The sequence below is a fragment of the Aulostomus chinensis genome, chromosome 12, assembly GCF_037954235.1.
Source record: "Aulostomus chinensis isolate RoL2024-O1b breed Wild chromosome 12, RoL_Achi_v1.0, whole genome shotgun sequence".
NCBI classification, from domain to species: Eukaryota; Metazoa; Chordata; class Actinopteri; order Syngnathiformes; family Aulostomidae; genus Aulostomus; species Aulostomus chinensis.
In genome coordinates this window covers 28,552,856-28,572,958 of record NC_141331.1, presented here as the reverse complement: position 1 = coordinate 28,572,958, position 20,103 = coordinate 28,552,856, and the positions used below count along the sequence as shown (strand labels likewise).

General features: G+C 51.4%; 1 protein-coding gene across 1 annotated transcript in view; it reads right to left on the bottom strand.

The window, feature by feature from the left end:
* clasp1a (cytoplasmic linker associated protein 1a) overlaps positions 1-20,103 on the bottom strand; it is a 61,475-nt gene that overhangs the window by 4,960 nt on the left and 36,412 nt on the right. The window contains exons 20-40 of the mRNA XM_086221049.1: positions 19,533-19,556; positions 17,516-17,623; positions 17,080-17,106; positions 16,024-16,188; positions 13,813-13,971; positions 13,037-13,099; positions 12,287-12,390; positions 11,727-11,750; positions 10,266-10,510; positions 9,241-9,304; positions 9,115-9,117; positions 8,865-9,028; positions 8,217-8,295; positions 7,993-8,136; positions 7,184-7,279; positions 5,937-6,086; positions 5,747-5,853; positions 4,517-4,636; positions 4,122-4,269; positions 2,590-2,836; positions 734-775 (exon numbers count right to left, since the gene is read on the bottom strand). Of these exons, the coding sequence (XP_086077175.1) occupies positions 734-775; positions 2,590-2,836; positions 4,122-4,269; positions 4,517-4,636; positions 5,747-5,853; positions 5,937-6,086; positions 7,184-7,279; positions 7,993-8,136; positions 8,217-8,295; positions 8,865-9,028; positions 9,115-9,117; positions 9,241-9,304; positions 10,266-10,510; positions 11,727-11,750; positions 12,287-12,390; positions 13,037-13,099; positions 13,813-13,971; positions 16,024-16,188; positions 17,080-17,106; positions 17,516-17,623; positions 19,533-19,556 (2,283 nt within the window). The remainder of the gene's footprint in view (positions 1-733; positions 776-2,589; positions 2,837-4,121; positions 4,270-4,516; positions 4,637-5,746; positions 5,854-5,936; positions 6,087-7,183; positions 7,280-7,992; positions 8,137-8,216; positions 8,296-8,864; positions 9,029-9,114; positions 9,118-9,240; positions 9,305-10,265; positions 10,511-11,726; positions 11,751-12,286; positions 12,391-13,036; positions 13,100-13,812; positions 13,972-16,023; positions 16,189-17,079; positions 17,107-17,515; positions 17,624-19,532; positions 19,557-20,103) is intronic.

Below are 20,103 nucleotides of genomic sequence, written 5' to 3'. Positions count from 1 at the left end.
TGACAGCAATCAGTTCCAGGAGACCCGGCGCAGGAGTGAATCCTGCTATGATGCCACCACTGAAGACGGATCAATTGTCAACAAACTAATCATGTTTGCATCGCAGGTAAGAGGGTGTGACCACGTGTGATGAAGTCATCATCATCATCATCACTCCGTGTGACATGCTAACCAGCTGTCGTCTCTGCAGTCAGCTCAAGAACCACCCACATCTGGTGGTGTGGAGGAACATGTGACCTCTATGAGACACAGACAGACAGAGAGACATGCACAGACAGAGAGAGACAGACAGAGAGAGACACAGACAGAGAGAGAGAGACAGAAAGAGAGAGACACAGACAGACAGAGAGAGACACAGACAGACAGAGACACAGAGTGAGACTGACAGACAGAGACAGACAGACAGAGAGAGACACAGACAGACACAGACAGACAGAGACAGACAGAGAGAGACACAGACAGACACAGACAGACACAGACAGACAGATAGACACAGACAGAGACACAGACAGACAGAGACAGACAGATAGACACAGACAGAGACACAGACAGAGACACAGAAAGAGAGACACAGACAGACACAGGGAGAAAGACAGACACAGACAGAGAGACACAGGCACACAAACAGAGACAGAGACAGTATGAGTGGGACGAGGGACTGGTCCTTGAGGTTTCTAGTGTGTTAGTGGCTCAGGCAGCAAGCAGTCAGGCAGGCGGGTGGAGGCACCTTTACCAGGGAGCATCATCTTGTTTTCACCAGGTTCCTGCCGTCGGCCTGAAGAGAGGGATGAAGGTGGAGGGATGAGGGTGGAGGGATGAGGGTGGGGGTGGGAGAGGGGACATACAGGGGAGGGGGAAGAGTACAGTATCTGATGACAACAGCTGAAGCAAAGTCTACAACAGTTGTGGACGTGGTTCCTCCTCCATCAGCGTGAATAATCGCCATCTTCATCAATGACACATTCACTCTTCACTAGATCCATCCATAACGGGGGGGGGGGGGCTACGACTACCGGCGTCACTAGATCCATCTACAACGGGGGGGGGGGGGCTACGACTACCGGCGTCACTAGATCCATCTACAACGGGGGGGGGGGCTACGACTACCGGCGTCACTAGATCCATCTACAACGGGGGGGGGGGCTACGACTACCGGCGTCACTAGATCCATCTACAACGGGGGGGGGGCTACGACTACCGGCGTCACTAGATCCATCTACAACGGGGGGGGGGGGGGCTACGACTACCGGCGTCACTAGATCCATCTACAACGGGGGGGGGGCTACGACTACCGGCGTCACTAGATCCATCTACAACGGGGGGGGGGGGGCTACGACTACCGGCGTCACTAGATCCATCTACAACGGGGGGGGGGCTACGACTACCGGCGTCACTAGATCCATCTACAACGGGGGGGGGCTACGACTACCGGCGTCACTAGATCCATCTACAACGGGGGGGGGGGGGTACAACAACCGGCGTCACTAGATCCATCCACAACGGGGGGGGGGGGGGGTACGACTACCGGCGTCACTAGATCCATCCACAAGGGGGGGGGGGCTACGACTACCGGCGTCACTAGATCCATCCACAAGGGGGGGGGGGGCTATGACTACCGGCGTCACTAGATCCATCCACAACGGGGGGGGGGGGGTACAACAACCGGCGTCACTAGATCCATCCACAACGGGGGGGGGGGGCTACGACTACCGGCGTCACTAGATCCATCTACAACGGGGGGGGGGGGGGGGGGGTACGACTACCGGCGTCACTAGATCCATCCATAACAGGGGGGGGGGGCTACAACTACCGGCGTCACTAGATCCATCCACAACGGGGGGGGGGGGGTACGACTACCGGCGTCACTAGATCCATCCACAATGGGGGGGGGGCTACAACTACCGGCGTCACTAGATCCATCCACAACGGGGGGGGGGGGGGGGTACGACTACCGGCGTCACTAGATCCATCCACAATGGGGGGGGGGCTACGACTACCGGCCAGCAGTCAGGTCCTCTGGCAGCAGGGAGCTCTCAAGAGGACCTGACACGGTAACAGGCTGGCTGTTCTCTCTGGCATGTGGAACCTTCCACATCTCACTGTTGTGACTCACGTTCATCATTAGAACCCAGAAGCACGGCGCTCAGCCCCTGAGACAGGCGTGTGTGCCCGACCTCGTCAGCATGGAACAGAGACAACTGTGATGAGGATGAACGGATGTGACCGACGGAGCCTTGAGCTCTAGTTAGAGTGTCGCTGTGGTTCTGAAGGTGCGTCACTGGTGAGCTGGACAGTGAACCTGCTCAGCTTTGTGTTTTGTTTTGGTTTTCTTCTCTTTTTATCAGTGAACTAGAGCACTGCAGTCCAGCAATTTCCCACAAGGGATTAATAAAGGATTTCTGATTCTGTTTGTATGTCACCAGTCAAATGTATATGTCAGAAAAACTACAATTAAAGTCCTGCGCCTCCTTTAACTCGTCTACAAGCGGCTTACAACCCGAACCGGATGTTCAAATTAACCAGGAAGCTTCTCAGACGCCGCTTCTGTGCACGACACCTTGAGCTTCTACTAAATGGAAAAAGACTCACAGTCGCGGAACTGTTCCACGTCGTCATCAAACACCGCCTCCTTCAGGGCACTCTTGTCGTAGGTGCAGATTGTTTCTCCATAACCATACGGGGCAAACTCGCGGGTCCGTGGCCCGGCAAAAGAGCGAGGCGATGGCGTGTTGAGCAGCGAGGTCTTGTTGTCCAAGGCAGTGCGACTCCCCTCAACCACGTCCAGGCCCAGGCGGGCATCGCTGCCAGGGGTCATCGCTACCCCCTCTCTCCCAGCCTGTGCAACAGCAGGGCAGGTAGGACCAGTCAAACTAGCGGCTCACACACTTGTGATGTCACACAACCAAACACTGACACACACACGAAAACATGAGTCTGAGCTGGACGCACAAAATCACGTTGAACTGTTGTAAAAATACTCGCGCGTCACTGCTGAAAACTACACACTGACGTCATGATGGGCGGCGGAGACTCGGGGCTCCGCTGAAGCTCTCCAGCACGGTGCAGGATGGCGGCCGGTCAGGCGCCGTTTAAGCCGGGGCATATGATTTCCTACATGGACCACCTACTCCCAGACCTCCTCTAGACCTGCACCACCTCCTCTCAGACCTGCACCAACTCCTCCAGACCTGATCCACCTCCTCCTCTCAGACCTGCACCACCTCCTCTAAGATCTGCACCACCTCCTCTCAGACCTGTTCCACCGCCTCCCAGACCCGCATCAACACCACCAGACCTGATCCCCCTCCTCCCAGATTGGCTCCACCTCCTACAAGACCTGCTCCATCTCCTCTTTGGCCTGCTCCACCTCCTCCAAACCTGATCCACCTCCTCCTCTCAGACTTGATCCACTTCCTTCGAGATCAGCTCCACCTCCACCAAGACCTATTTCACCTCCTCTAGATATCCTCCCAGACCTGCACCAACTCCTCTCAGACCTGCTCCACCTCCTCCCAGGCCTGCTCCCAGTGAGGAGTGCTCTCTTCTCCTGAGGTGAAATGTGTCACTGGAACAGCAACCCTCCAAGTTCTGGATCAACCTGGACTTTAGAGGGGGTGACACCAGGCTCTCTGATTGTCAGAGTGATGTCACACCTGGAGCTCACCTGTGAATCCTCAGGTGTCTACTGAGGGCCTCTGAGTGCCCTGGTTTGGCTCTGATTCCTCGCCCCTGAATGCCAGAATGAAGCTGAAGGCGCAGACATGGAACCACGCACCAGCCGCCTGCAGCCATTCATCGATCAAATAAAGCTCAGTGTCCCACTTGGAATAAAGTTTTGGAAATAAAGTTTCAAGAAGACGAATATTTATAAAAATGATCTTTTTTCAGCTCACTGCCATCTAAACTATGATGTTGGATTCCAACAGATAACGGACTCTGTTTGAACAACTGGATCCTCTCAGTCTCCAGTCCAACTATTAACTGCAGCACAGTGCAGAAGCTGAAATAACGAAGGAGCAGAATCGACTTCACGTCAATGCCACGTGTCCACACATGAAGTGACAGTGGCACTAAATCATCCACTGCTCAGCTGCAGAAGATTTAGGAACATGGCGACTCACCGCATCGTCCCTCTTGCCGTCACGTCGGACCGACTCGTTCAGGTCCTCCTGGCTGCGGTAGCTGAAGCTCTGGATGGCCTCGGTGACGCCACGCAGTGAACTGTAGATGTCCTCCGAGTTCATGTTCTCCGTGTCATACTCCATCATGCTAGCAGACGCACACACAGAAATACACTGAAGTTTTACATGTCATCAGGAGAAGAAGCACAGACGTGAACCAGTAGTGTCATCATGCAAAGAGCTGCAGTGCTGCTTTAGAAGCAGATTAGAGACGATGGAGTCAACAGTCACTCAAGGAGAAACTGACTGGCTAGAAAACTCAAAGTTTGGAAGAAGAACAAGGGTCTGGCTTCCTTGAGGGCACAATCTCTCTGTATCTCAGCCCGCCTCATTACCTGGGTGAATATGCTCTGCGTAGGACCCTGAGGGAGGGGGCAGCAGGGGTGGAGTGAGGCGGAGGAGGAGGGGCAGGGGGGTGCTTTGACAGTCCGTCGACACCCCAACCCCATAACCGACTGTTTCCACAGCGCGGCCGGGAGGGAAGGATGGAAAGACGGTAGTGAGAGGATGAGGGATGAAACAAACAACAGGAGAAGGAGACAGCCAGACAAGGGGGGGCAGACACGTGTGCAGGGAGAGAGAGAGAGAGAGAAGACAAAACAAACTAGTCTGAGCTCTGGAAGGTAAAGGGTTAATTTAGAGGCGAGCAGTAGAAAGGAGCAGAATCCCATGGACACACACACACACACACACACACACACTTCACCAGTCAGTAGTGTGGCTACACAGAGCTCAACCTCAGAGCAGGCTGGTATACGCCAGCTCCGGCCCAGACAGGTTCTAGTTCTGCTGAGTGCTGGTGCTGTTGGCTCTATCATGTGTAGGAGAACCCCACGTTGAGTAGCAGCAGGTGGGCTGACGCCGGCCTCCTTCCTGCTGCCCACCGGGTCGTGCCGCGCTCCCAGTGGTCACCGCTTATCAACTCGATGGTTTGATGTTCTGTTTTTCAGAAACCAGTAAAGGAGAGCAGCATATTGTGGGAGATCTGTCGTCTCCTGATGCTCTCCCAGTCTATCTTGTTACACCTCTGCTTTGGAACCAGTAGGAGACTTAGAATCGCATAAACACTCTGATATGATGGCTATAAGCACATTAAACAGGCAACAGGCTGCAGTGGACGCAGTCTGCATCAGAGATAGCGTGCGCATCCTCAGTATGCATCGTTGTTTCGCCCACCAGGACCCATCTACCAGCAACCTCTGTGAGCCGACTGGACGGCGGATCAGCTGCTCATCACTAAGACAGAAAGCTACAGCATTTCAAACCCTCATATTTAGAGTGTGATGGGGTGAAGCCCTGGCAGAGTGGAGGGAAGAGCACTTCTCAGGGGCGCCCTCCTGCTGTTAGACTGTAAATAGCGTCCAGCGAGGAGAGCTGCTGGCTGCCTCCTGCTCATGTGAGCCCCGGCGAGTGCAGAGGTCAGGGATGTGTTGCAGCTATCAGAGCAACCGGCTCAGGAGCATTTTTGGTTGATTAGTCAGACAGCAAACAGGTGACTGGTGCTGCATCCACCCACATGGTTAACTACCAGCACGCAGGAGGACAGGACGGCTGCCGCTGGTTACCTTGGAGACAGTCCTCCATGTGAACAGTTGGTTGGAGAGGTGAGTGGGCTGGTTCTGCTGGGGGTGTGACGGGGTGGCGTCCGGCCAATGGTGTTGCTTGGAGACCCCTGCCGAGCAAAGACAAAATCTACTTGTGGCGTGGGGCTCTGATAATCCCAGTGAGCACTGATGGCCCAGTTATATCACTTACCACACTGCTACTGGTGTTACTGGAGTTCTTCAGGTGGTTGTGCAGTAACTTGGTGGCTCCATCTTGGAAGGTCTTGGGGAGAGCCCCCAGCAGCATGGTGAACTCTGGGGTGTTGAGCTCAAACAAGGAGATCAGCACCACCTGGGCTGCCTGGAGGCAGACGAGGGCAGAGGATGAGGATGGAGGAAGCAGCGAGGAAGGCTCCTGGGGTTCAGACGCACCTCAACCGCGTGTTTCAACAGACAAAGCAGCCAAATTGAGTTTATTTTTGAAAATAGAGGTCATGATGCAAAGGTTAATGCTATGAGAGGTCTAAACTATGGTGAAACCATGGCAACCACTGTGCACTTGTTGGTATTGGTTAGCCTGCAGAAAAGAAACTTCACAAGTGAGTGAGAAATACGCCAAGTACTGAAGTCCTTGCAGGCATGAAGACGTTATCGTTGATGCAACATGCTTGTGAGTCCACCTCAAAGTTACAGGAGTCTGGAGAAGTCTGTTAGCCTCCATCACTGGAGCACTTCTGCTTCACTGGTTTTTCCAAGTCTTGTGGTTTCACCGTGATGGTGGTGATGATGACGATGATGATGACGACGACGACAGATAGACTGACGATCTGAATTTAATTGCTTGTAAAGCTTTGTGTTGAAGTTTTCATAGTTTGTTCCTCTGCAGTTTGGATACACAGACACACACTGAACTTAGCTGTGGACGTACCAGGAGGCTATCATCCATTAGCTCCAATTACCACTTGACATGCACACAAACGTATACCACAGATACTTTTCTACAAACTACAGTAGTACCCTGTGTGTGCAGGTTCATCTGAATCTTATCACTGTCTGAAAGCTCTTGTAGATTCAAATCAACAAGTACGTAAACAAACTAAGCAGCAAAGGGGATTGTTAACACCATGCAGGTTTGTGTGACCAGGGAAGCTTGTTAGGGTGAGCGAGACAACCGGATGTGTTAGAGACTCCGGACAAAACAGCATTCAGTCAATGTTGAGCAAGAAAACGACTGATGAAAAGCAACAAGCCTCAGCTGAGACACTCGCTCATGTTTCCTGGTTGCAGACAAGCGGAACGGGGAGTTCCATTTGTTACAGCTGAAGCGTAAATGGCAGAGGTGAATGACAGATGCTACACTCAGTTCTCAGTCTGGGAGGTGTTGGTTAGGCTCCGGGCAGGCGGGGCATTCCGTGCTTGTCATGTGGTGTTGAGGGTTAGGGTTGGAGCGGGCTCTACCTGCTTACACCTTTCTTCCTGGTTGCCCTCAGTTGACAGTAAGGCTGCAGTACTGGACCTGCACGCTAGCTCCTCGCTCACCCAGTTATGAAGGGTCTGGGCACAGTGGCAGGGCAGAATGGTATTACAGCACGACAGAGGTCCTCCACATCACATCTGGATGCAACAGTGCACCAAGCCTTCCTAACAACCTGGCACAGGCTGACACGAGAGGGTCACTGGTGTACTCCCTACGGAACAAAGTCTACGGAGGTTTGTGTCTGCAGCACGCACCGCTGGGCTCAACCTGGTAGGTGCGTTATAAAACCATTTGGAAGAGCAGTGGTGCAAAGACAAACAGAGGGGGACACAGAGGGAGGACATGACCCGCATGAGACAAGGGGAAGATAGTGGGCCGTTGACCCAGGACCCTCCACCTTCTGTCAGTTTACAGCTGCTGCTAAACAAACACAGCAGCCCTAAAAGACCTGTCACCATAAAAGAATAGAACATGTGACTAAATGTCAACAGAAATCTACAAACTACTGCTTCTAAACTTGCTAATAACGATACAGGTAATGGCAGTTTACCGTAGCTCTACGTCTAGTAGCCTTGTACCAGTTCTAGTAAACGTGCCACCACATCTCCAACACTCACATCAGGTACCACACACTTCACCTAAAACTCAATCACACTTCAAAGATACGACATGTATGAAACACGTGCTCCCAACATCAAACCAGAACTGAAGAGAGGACGCAACTGTGTAGCAGAGTCGTCTCTCTCTTCGGGTTTCCAGTTCAACCAGTTTCTGATGAGATCTGGCCTACCTTCCTGACATCAGAGCTTTTGGGTTCAGTGGTCCAGGTGATGATGCGGGAAACCGCCAAGCGCGTCTCGCTGGAGTTGACAAAGTCTGTTGGGTCCATTTGCCGAGCCAAGGACTCTATGTACTTCAGGATGGCTACTTTTACCTGAGAGGACAACAAGTAGTCAGACCCAACATTCCAGCAGGTGCCAGTACTCATGTGACCTTCAGATCTCGTTATGTCACCTTGAGGTTTGGCGTCTGGGTCTGATCGACGATAAACCTCATTAGAATGTTGAATTGTTGGTCGAAGGGGAAGGACTCCCTGAGGAGGACAAAGACAGCCTGAGTTTCCTGCTCCAGGACGGAGCTGAACACCATGGACTGATGGAGGGTGTGTCCTCGCCAACATGCCACCCTTCTCATCTGTCACACTTTGCTCTGTATGTAAGTAACAGAGGCAGTTTCTCGTTACTGTGACCATAAAAACCTTCAAAATAGCAAGACCGTCATTACACCAGATCTTTCACTCACGGCGAGAGAAAAGTGATGCTGACCACTGTGAAGCACGGACTCGTGTCCACTACAGTTTGAGTGGAATGTAGCAAAGTCTGACTCAGTTTAGAGTCTCTAAAGCTCACAGACCGTGAAGACTGAAGGCTTCAAGAGTAGCAGAGTGCTTCCCATGACCATGAAACCGAGTAGCACCACGCACCAGCAGAGGAACTCAGACGCTGTGCTGGACGGTGGACCAGCACGCTGGGCTAAAGGGCCGTGCGTCCGTCCTTATGAACTACTGATGTCAACATTCCACACAACTGGATCAATTTACGTAGACTAATTCCCAGTAGCGTGTCCTCGGACCACCACCAGTCATCTTTGCTGTGTGCAGACCTGGTGACATCCAGGGCCTTCTGGACTTTGGCCTGGACCGAGCCCAGCAGGTCTGCACCCATCTTCTTAAGCAGCTGGGTGAGCAGGACAAAGAGCCAGTCCTGCAGGTCCTCCCTGTGCACGGTGATGAAATCCACCAGGGTCTCCAGGAACATGCTGAACACCTAGAACACACAGAGTCCAGAAGGCTAGGAGAGCACGTTCACAGGTTCACGGCACGGGTTTAGAGGCTGGGCTGAAACACACTTACTCTCTGTTGTTACATCCACAGCACAGCAGAGCATGCAATGAGAGACATTCTGTTAGTGTCAGACAGGTCAAATGGTTCAAGCGTGCTGACATCAGCAGCGGTCAGCGGGCTTCCACCCTGCGTTACCTTGCTGTGTGGGTCCGCAAACATTCTGGTGAAAATCTCACAAAGCCTCTTCAGCTCCACTCGGCTACACAGAGAGAGACAGAGCAGAATCAAGTTAGAGCAGGTGTCCCTAAAATGCTTCATTTGTTGAAGTCTTGTGCCGGTATGCCAACTCCAAGTACAGCTGAGGCTGCTGGGAACGTCCCGGTGGCGGGTCAGAGGATCGTCACGTTTATTCCTCCTCAAGAGTCTTGAGGGGAGCATTGTCACGGGATGATCACGCTATGTTCCCCCATGAGCTCTCCTAAGAAGAGCAGGACATTCATGTTCTTTCACTAGTCCTCGGAGTTTGGGAGGCTGTGCTCATTTTGTCCTCTCTTTATGTTGACATCAATATGATGGGCTGATTAACACCTGTGTCTCCTGCAGGGTCATGTGACCTGGGAGAAAATGGAGAAAAACAGCTCACAAGCAAGAAGTCTGGTAATGCTAATGATATCAAACATTTTTGTTCCAAGAGTCAAGAGTTTTGTTTGTCCTGTGCAGAGCCATTACACACACACACACACACACACACACACACACACACACACACACACGCGCACACACACACACGCACACACACACCACTGATCTACACGCTTTGTAGCAAACCCAGAAACATTAACGCGTCAGGCAACGAGCCAACTGTCATCTCGTAAAACAGAACAGTGTAACTTTGTTGATGATTGGTGAGGACGGAAAAGGAGTTTATGCACGTTGGAACGTGCAATGCAGAGAGCAGCCGCGTCTGCACACCGCCGCCCCCTAACTGTGAGAAGAAGCACACACACCTGAAGGATGACTCATTCAGAGGGTCAGCCATCAGGGCATCAGAGCAGTGAAATAGACACACCTGGATAGACCTGACCCAGCTGGATCTGGACCATCAGTCAGTATGACAACAACATGGCAACGAGACAAGCCAGAAGCAGGCGTGACATGTTACTACATCTGTGCCAACACGCAGTCCACATCAAGGTAAGGCACGCGGGGTTCCCTCCCACCTGAGGATTCTTTGGCTCTTGAGGAGATTCTGGAGGCCCAGAAGGCCCTCCTTCCTCTCTGACCAGTTCGAGCTGGCACAGTGGTTTAGCACCTCCGCCACATCCTCCGTCTGGCGCAGATAATGAGGGATGCCTCCATTCCTGGAGCCATATGAGCGCTCTGAGCAGGCACTGGACGCGTCGCTGTTGGCATCGTCATCAGAATACATCCCTGGAGATTCATACCTCCGCCTCAAAGGCTTCCTCTGCAGGAGAGAGAAAAAAAGATCACCACCACGCCTGAGAGCTAGCAGCTCGGCAGGGAAAGCAGCACAGCGGTGCACCAGGTAGCCATGCTGTTCTCTTTCCTACCTTTAACATCAAGGTGGACGTTAATACCTGATAAACTCTCCTGCTGTTGGTTCTCTACATGAGCAGGCAGTCAAGCAGTGCAACAAAGAGGCAGACGTCTTGACCACAAATGCAATGCACAAATGGGGGGTGGGCATGAATCTCATGATAGACTTGAAAACAAGTAACACACTTCGACACGTGCGAGCTTTGTTCCATAACAATGAGGCTTGACACGATAACATCACAATGTAAAAACAGTGTTTGCTGATGAACCAGAGATGCATTCAACTGGGATGCAATGGACACAAACATTCCAGACTAGGGCTGGGTATCAGGTGTCGGTGCTCCCCGGGATCGGGGGAGCGTTGGTATCTAAGGGGTCAGACCTTATCTGCATCACCGAGCCAAGGAGCATGCAGAGACGAGGCTCAGCAGAGACCATCGCACGTGTGTGACTATGAAACACACGTGCGACAGTGATGGTGTTGAAATGATGATCTAAAGTGTAGCTCCAGGTTGTCGGGATGAGGCCGACAGCACGAGATGAGATTTATGCCAAAAGAACAGTGTTGCCAGCCCATCTGATGAGCTCGGGCTGAGCTGAGGAGGTCCATGTCTGAGTGACAGAGAGGCTGCAGGCTCCACAGCAACATTCCACTCCCTCCTCCACCTCCCTGAGAAGCATGACTGGAGCAGGCGAGGCCAACGCAGCAGCTCGTCTCATCTGAAGGGTTGCTGGTGAATTCTGGCTCACATGCAAGGTTTTAATACAGTAGTATTTCAACGAACAACTTCAAGTTGTGGTAAAGAGGTTTATTTTTGATGCTGTAAAACTGTGGAAAAACCCGAGAAATCTAAGTCAGGACAGATTTGCACTGCAATGTGATGTAATTTTGCTTTTGTTAACACTGTTGTTTTAAATACAATTTCAGGGTTAGCCAAGGCTAGGAACCCTCCTAGACTACACTAGAGACACCCAGCCCTATTCACAACAAAGGAGCATGACACAGAAGTGGAATCAGGTCGTGAGCCAGCATAGCCAGCCAAGCTGCGGTGTTTGGTCCGGGCTTGATTAGTGTGAGGCAGCATGGATACACAGAACAAACAGCAGGTAAAAGGACCAACTACCTTATTCCGGGAGTCTCCTAATAGCTGAAAAGGAAAGAAGAACCAAGAGGAAAGAAGAGAGAAGGGAGGTTTAAAGATGGTGGGCACCCAGTGTGCATGTGGGACTGGGTCTCTGCCTCTCCCACTCGGTGACGTTCAGAGACAAAAGTACAAACTCCTACCAGCAGGGAGTGAAGAGGAGACACACGCAGAGCCACAATGAACATGCTCACATGAGTCGATTCAATACAGATTAAATATGAAGGGAGCAACTACGAAACACATTCAAATTCTATGAAATCCGAATTCTGAATGTAGGTTTTGTTGCTTGCAGTGGCCACAATGTTTCCTCTGGCTGGGAATCAGCTACGACCAGTGACTCTCCACGTGGTCTCGTGTTTCCACCAGCCTTCACGCTGTGACTGCCATGAAGGAGCAGATGAAACCCTGAATCTGGCCTTGTGCTGCTGTTCATGATCCACTTATGATGAGACACTTTCGTCCCGCTGAGGGGCAGTTAGGGAAGGATACAGACAAACAAGTCTGCTCTGTGTGGAAGGCTGAGTTCCACATCAACCTACCAGAGCATCAGCTACTGCTGCCTCCACTTCAGTGCCGGTGTTCAGAACCCTCATCGCGTTGACTGACGCCGAGATTCGAGCTTGGTGAATCAAACCGTACCGGTCTGTGCAGGACATGAAAGAAAAGTGAAGATGGTGAGAAAAGCTTGAGAACATGAGTGAATGTGAACACTGGAACTCACCTGAAGTCAAATATCAAACAACAGCTGAGAGAGATCTGCAGCTTCAACACCCGCATCTCAAAATGAAGCAAATCCCCAAAATCGAACGATCACCCAAGGAGAATGTCAAGGAGCCAAGCACCAAACGCTACACTACAAGCTACAAAATGAAAACCCAAATACAGGATGACCAGGCCCCCGTGCAAAAAAGGAATGCATTGCGTCTTGACCATTCTGTGTGATGGAGGCCCTCAGGCCACCACGACACCAGAGAAGAAGAGTCATGGATATGAGCTTTACATTCAAATGAAATCAGCACAGGCCCAGGTGGGACAGCTGCTCCTGGGCCAGCACGACACACAGATGCAGCGCGACTGCAGGCTGCTGAATGAGAAAGGCCTGAACAATCAAAGGAAAACTACACATGAAATGAGGCGGTCGGCTCATGAGGAAATGATGACCTCAAGGTGATGACAACATCTACATGCTACACGACTGCTACACGTGACTCCTCTCAGTAACATGCAAGGGCAACGGATGTAACTGGGTCCGGGGGGGGGGGGGGGGGAAGTCTGGTCATGCAGGTCACCTGACTGGCCGTGGGGGTCGACCGTTGAGAGAGCGCTGGTTGAACGGGAGTGACGTCGGGAGGCTGCAGGGGACAGGAGAGGTGGCGACATCGTGGCCACACAGTCACAGGTTATCATCTGAATCTCTCCGTCCCAGAGTATTTTTCATTTTTTAAATCTGTTTCTGCCTCATGTTTTCCTGTTTTCCATTTTCTCACTCATGTCACCCATCACAACCCTAACCCTGCTCAGTCTTATGTCTTCAAATCAAGAGAAGTCTTCCTTTGACTGGTGGATGTGTTTCTGTGTCTGACATGACAGGATCTAAAGGAGCGCTGCAGGACGGTCGTCTGCTGCGGCACCACGACAGCGGACATGAAACCTCTGGAGGAGGAGCTCCACTCCTGCTTCACATCTGAGTCTCTGAGTTACGACCTCACAGGACAGGACCCGCTAATACTGGTCTCCATGACGACTGGCAGCAGGGATAACATGCTGTTTCTGCTGCTTGTGAAGAAAATTGCAGTTCTCCTTAAAACCTGAAGGCATCTACACGTTTACTCAGTAACCCTAACATCATCCAACTTGAGAGTTTGAATTTGCCACTTCTCATCAATCGGATCTTTGGTCGTGTAAGAATCCTCCTCCTCAGACTCAGACAGACAGACCCGGGCAGAGGTAGAAGGTGCAGAGGTCAGTAGAGGCGAGAGTTGGGGACACACAGATAGAAGGAGAGGACAGACTGATGTGTTGAGCCGGTCTGTGCTGGAGGAGCTCGCAGCACAGCGGTACTCACCCAGAGGAGTAAAGCCACGAGCAGGGCTGGTGTCGCGGCTGCTCTCACGACTTGTGTCGCGACTGCAACCTTGACTCATGCTGGGGCGGGGAATGCGGCTCCGGGCTAGCGTGCGGTAGGGAAGAGCAGCAGGAAGAAGAGCTTTACCACACAGGCTGGCTGTCAGGACAACAAGTTAGGTGGGAAGGTCAGTGTGCATTCACGGGCGTCACAGGAGGAAGAGACAGACACGAAAGGAGCAGGCACAAGTGAAGCGCCTGGCAGGCGGCCCCTACAGGCTGCAACGATCATTGCACCAAACAGGGAGAAAATCTTGTTCTGAATGAATGACTGGTGACTTGGCTGTTAAAATAGGAGAAAGGTTAAGGAAATGCCACTAAGATTAAGGACAAAGCAGGATTTTTCACCTATAAATAATACAAGCAGGATATCTTAACGAGGCCTGGACACGTCGTTAGTCGCTGCGGCCGCAAAACAGCACACTGCTAGTGAGAGGGGTGAATGGTGCGGACAACACCGACTTTTAATGGTTAATTTGTGAAAAAGCTGCATCACAGAAACACCCAGCGACCTGCCGGTCCACTGAAGATGAGGATGAAGACCAAATGACTGCGTTAACAAAGTGACCCAAGCAGACTCAAGGCTGCGCCTGCAGAGCTGCTTCTTCTCCGCCTGTCAAGAGCAACCATCAGAGCCTCATGTTCGCGTCAGCTACTGCAACGTGCAGGAGCACTGCTGAACGAGCTGTGAACACAACACACGTGGTGAGGGTTTGGCAGGACTAGCAGACCAGAGTCGCTGCCTCCGTGTGCTGATGACAAGTTAGGAAATATAAAAGCAATTCATTCCTGTTAAAATGCCATATGTTAAATTCAACGTGGGCAAAGTTTCAAATAAGAAAGTAAACCTAACCTATGGAACAGTAAACCCTTCTCTGACCGCGTTGGTATTCAGTCCTCTGGTCACATGGGCTCTCAGGAGTTGGCCAATCAGGAGAAAATGGACTTTTAGAAGACAGGAAGTCAAACAGCCTGTCTCAGAGTGAGGATAAACTGACAGATGATCGTCAAGTCCCAGGATAACATGACAAAGCTGAAAGTGTGTTTAACATTCATTGCGAAAAAACGGTGAAAGTCGAGCAGTGATTTGACGCAGCACCTCCAAAGCTCCACTGGAACTTGGGTCAACAGAACCAAAGGTTTGTTGAGGACTAGAAGAGCGACTGCTGCTACTGATGATGAGGAGGAGGAGGAGGGTTCCTGCTGGACACACCAGCATCCTGGACCTGAGCTAGCTGATGCTAACACTTCCACCCACTACCAGCCATTGGGCTAAGCTAACTGGCCTGGACCTGAGCTAGCTGATGCTAACACTTCCACCCACTAGCAGCCATTGGGCTAAGCTAACTGGCCTGGACCTGAGCTAGCTGATGCTAACACTTCCACCCACTACCAGCCATTGGGCTAAGCTAACTGGCCTGGACCTGAGCTAGCTGATGCTAACACTTCCACCCACTACCAGCCATTGGGCTAAGCTAACTGGCCTGGACCTGAGCTAGCTAAACCAGAACTCACATACAGGATGACGCGAAGGCTGAGACAGTCAAAGCAGTTTTAAAGTAGTAACTTTATTTGTATATCATGTGTAAAACTGTCTTTAGCTTCAATATGAATTAAAAGCAACACCACCACTTAGGAACAGAGAGGCTGAGAGTTCCATGATAATTAGTGTTTTCATTTCATCGACCGGGCAAAATCCTACAAAACCCAGACAGGTCCAGGGATGTATCTAAAATAAGCCCTCATCACTCATCAGTTTCTTTCACAGTGAATGTTGAACACAACTGTAGTTCTATCTAAGAAGTTAAAGACCGTTTCAGGTAAAACTGTGACTTTAGGGACGGTATGCTACTGTGCTCCACTGATAGCATTCACTGCAGCTAAGCTAACTAGCGGTCAAGCATCTGGAGAAAGGTGTCTGTCTCCTGGTCAGGCTCTAAAAATGATGGACATTAAATGTGTTTTCCAAAAAGCTTCTCTTTACTCCACGACTCACCTGCAATCAAGTTCAGGTGTTAATGTTCAACAGTGCAAGTTTCATCCTTCTTTCCTTCTACGCTTACAGTATCTCATGCTTTACACCGTCAAAACAACAGTCCTTCAGGCCAGCGGCATGTTACGAAGTTAAAGAGAAGAGGAGTCCTGGTCTTACCCAGGCCCAGTCGGCTGGGGCTGGTCTCACGGCTGCAGCCTTGGCTGCGAGGGATCCTGCTGCGCTTGTCGGCTGGTGTGGCGGAAGCAGACGCCGTGGCTCGAGGGATCCGGCCGTAGCTGCTGTGGCCCAGCAGCTTGCCCGGCGAGCTGGAGCGACTGCCAGCTGCAGGCAGAGAGAAGATAGAACCAAGAGGCTGGAGAATCATCTGAGCTGCTGCCGACGAGGAAGACGCAGCACCTTTGATGACAAGCTCGACTGTGGAGTCAAACTCAGCACAGAGTAGGTTGACAGGGATCAGTCCAGTAAGGTCATGTCTTATGGTACTTTTATTAAAGTGGAATAGAAACACTATGCATGATTTCATCGGTTTATTAAGTGAATGGATGCTACTTCAGTAATGAGGAAATGGGAGGCAAACGGACAGAAGATCTAAGAGCTGGGCGATAGTTCTCTCTGATCAGGTAGTGCCAATATAGGCTTTAGAACCATGTTTGACAACGAAGAACCAAGCGTTCTCATCAAACACATCAAGATGTTTGTTCCCTGACAGCCCACCATCGTTGCTTCAGTTGTCTGGTTTATTTGGCAGATCCCAGGTCTGCTGCTGTCAAACTACTGTCAGACAGCCGCATCTCCAGCAGACACACAGCCGACAAGATGGTGTCAGCCTTCCAACAGCAGGTGGAGGCAGCGGCGTCCTCCACAGACGCACACGTCCCATCCTCATCCTCGACTGGTTGTGCCGAGGAACAAATCAGCCATTTGATATTTGTTAGGTTTATCGGCCAGCCCTCGAACCTCTGAGCACACAGACAGATGCCAGACTCTGGACACACAGGCAGACAGGGTGAGGGGTCAGGCTCTAGACTAGAGACTCCACTAGCGTCCCAGTCACCAGTGGACACATACAACACTGACACAGCGGAGGACAAAGCATGAGGAAAAAGTGGTGAAACTGAAGATGAAAATCTGACGGGATGAGACAGCGTGCAGAGTTGTGATTGCTGGAGGGACAGGGCTGAGGCTTGTGATTGGATGAGGCTGAGGCCTTACCACTGATGGGATTGGCTGATCTGGATCCTGGGTGACAGAAGCAATAGGCAGGACAGGTGGAGATCGAGAACGGTCAACATGAGACAGAGGGGGTTATGCTATTGATTTGACCCAGCAAGCACTCTGGATGGCTGTGAGCTGTTAGCTGTTAGCAGAGTGGAAATAGATACTAACACACACACACACACACACACACGAGCACACGCACAAATACACCCGATTTGTGAGTGACTGGATGACTTTTTAGGGCATATAAATTAATAAACAATACACACACACACACACACACACACACACACGTGTTATGATGGCCAAGCTGAAGCAGAGAGAGGTCCTACTTCAGTAGACTGATCTGTCTGATGCTGAATCTGAGTGTGTACGAGGAAAATACGCATGTATGTATTTTTAATATATATATATATGGACATATACATACGCTGGGACTGGGAAACTACTTTGGCTCGGCTGCGCCCCCTGCTGTCCACCACTGACGTACTAGCTCCACTCACGCTGCCGGAGCTTTGTCTTCTGGTGCGAACACGACCTGTAGAAGAAGGGAGGGGCGAGAGAAGGCAGGAGTGAGTTCAATCCCTCCGACCCTGGACAGAAATACTGGGGAGGTCTTGGAAGGGAAGAGGACCTGGGTGAGGGGAGAGAAATCACCTAAAAACACATAAAACCTGGAAAGTGCACACTCACACTCACACACAGACACACACAAGGGTGGTCCATTAGATTTTAAAAATGGCTTGTAATCTGGGTGAACAGGGACGCTACTGCTAGTGAGGGCGTGAGGCAGAGATCCTGTTTGACTGTGGAGGGACGAACATGAAGCTTCTGAGCAGAGTGTTGGAGGCTGACAGAGGTGGAGGACTTCTACCCTCCAGAATCCTGAGTCCAACATGATTGCATTGAGTCTGACCGCTGAGATCTGCACTCGGCGTATCACGTATCGCCTCTCTCACTCTCAACTCACCGCTCATTTTCCCCGGAAGGCAGAGGGAGGACAAGTGGCGATCACTCCTCCTGCCTTCCGTGTGAAGAGAAACAGTGTTGGGAGTCAAAGGCGAAGCTACAAGAGCCTGACAGAGAGACAAGATCCAAGAGAGCGAGGAGAGAGCAGTGAGACGGCTGAACCAGTCGGGCCACTCCTCACAACCCTCGCAGGTTGGGTTTTTCAGTTGCAATAACCAAGACTCAACCAGCAGAGGGAGCTACTCTGCATAATGACATGCATTTACAACACACCATGACGTATTGAAATACTTCATATTAGCATGCGAAGGTTTGGACCCGAATCCTTCCGCAGCTCTACAACTTGACCTGGTCACACTGGCTGAAAAAGCTTGGGGGTTAGGTCATCCTTTGGGTTTGTAAACCTTACCTCGAGTACAGTAACCTCTCCAATACAAACTACTGGTAGCTGTAAGTTACAATGCTAACTTCAGAATAGAGGTGACCATCAGCTTCGTGTTCACTTGTAATGTTATTTTACATGATGCAAGCAACTTCATCATCAGAATCCACACTACTTTACCTGACTCACATGATGATGTCATTACTCAAAGAACCCCTGACCAGGAACAGCCTTCAGGTTTAGAAGTCAGCTGAATGGGATTCAGAACAAGCGTTGCTGCCCCCAGCGAGGCCGTCACTCTGAAGGGCGCTGTGATGAGACGGCGTTTGAGTCCAGGTCCCATCTGGTGTAGCCTCCAACGCAACATGCTGAGACTCAAGTCTAGACAAGGGTGACGAGGTTCGAGGAAGTTGCCCGTCTCAATATAAAGTCTAATATAAAAGGTCCCTGCCGATGGTCTCGACCCAGGGAATATATCCCATCATGCTTTGCAATGGCTGACAGTCAAATGCCAGACGGATGGGAGAAAGGCGGGGTAGGTACCCTATACAGTAACCAGTTCATCCCAGCCGAACAAAGACAGCTGGTTCTCCCTGCTGAGCTCATGTCCTGGACCAGGACCCGACTATTGGCTAGAGGAGAGAAACAATGAAGATCTACAAAGGCTGAAGTCACATCAACAGAGGGGAAACTTGAGGGCTCGCCACATTGCAAAGGGAAGTCAACGTTTTGAGCAGGTGTCAGGGTGAGCAGATGAAACCCTTCAGCAGAGGGGGAGAGGATCCAAAAGGGGAGGAACGGGCTCTGTCTGCTAAAAGGTGTTGGACTTCTGTCAGACACACAGAGATGGAGAGTTTTCAGGGTAACAGGAGGAGGTCCATGCAGACAGCAGACAGTCCATGCAGTCCCACATAACCGACGACCACTGGGGCGACCAGGAGAGGAAGAGAGGGCACAGACCAGGAGGAGCATGGAAACGTGTTGCTGGTGACAACTGACAAGAAGACAAACTCACCGACAGTCTGTGCAATTTTCACGCACACACACGAACACACAGAAGAAGTCACACACAGTGAAACAGACACACAAGTCTTACCATCGCTTTTACCAGGAGTGCCATCTTTAGGGCATTTAAGAGAGGCGTAAGGTGGCGGCAGCAGGTGGGAGGAGAGGCATAGAGGAAGACATTAGTAACAGTAAATGCAGGAAGAGAGGGGGGATCTGGCCAATCCTGAGCCACCGCGCCCACTGGACCAGCGCAAGAGGAGGGGCAGCAGGGGGTTTCTATGGTAAATGAGCGACTGGTGGGGGGTCATGAGCACCCCCACCAGCTAGAGATGTTCGTGCAGGATCTGATCAGCCTCATCAAACCCGTCTGTCAGGCAGAGAATCCACCGGCTGACGGGACACGCCCATCAGCCGGGGACTCTTCTACAAGTGCGTGCGCCACTTTCTTCACAAACGTGGACATTTATCAAAAACAAAAAACAAACTTGACAGCGCAGCGTGTGCTCCTCCCTTCCAGGCCCAAGCAAACCAGCATTTTAGAGACGGGAGACACCGGAAAGCTGGTTTTGATGTTTCTGCTCCAGAACAGGTCCAGAATCTGAAGACGACACATCATAAACCACAGTCCGTCTCTAACCAGAGCCTCCTCGCCATCAGTG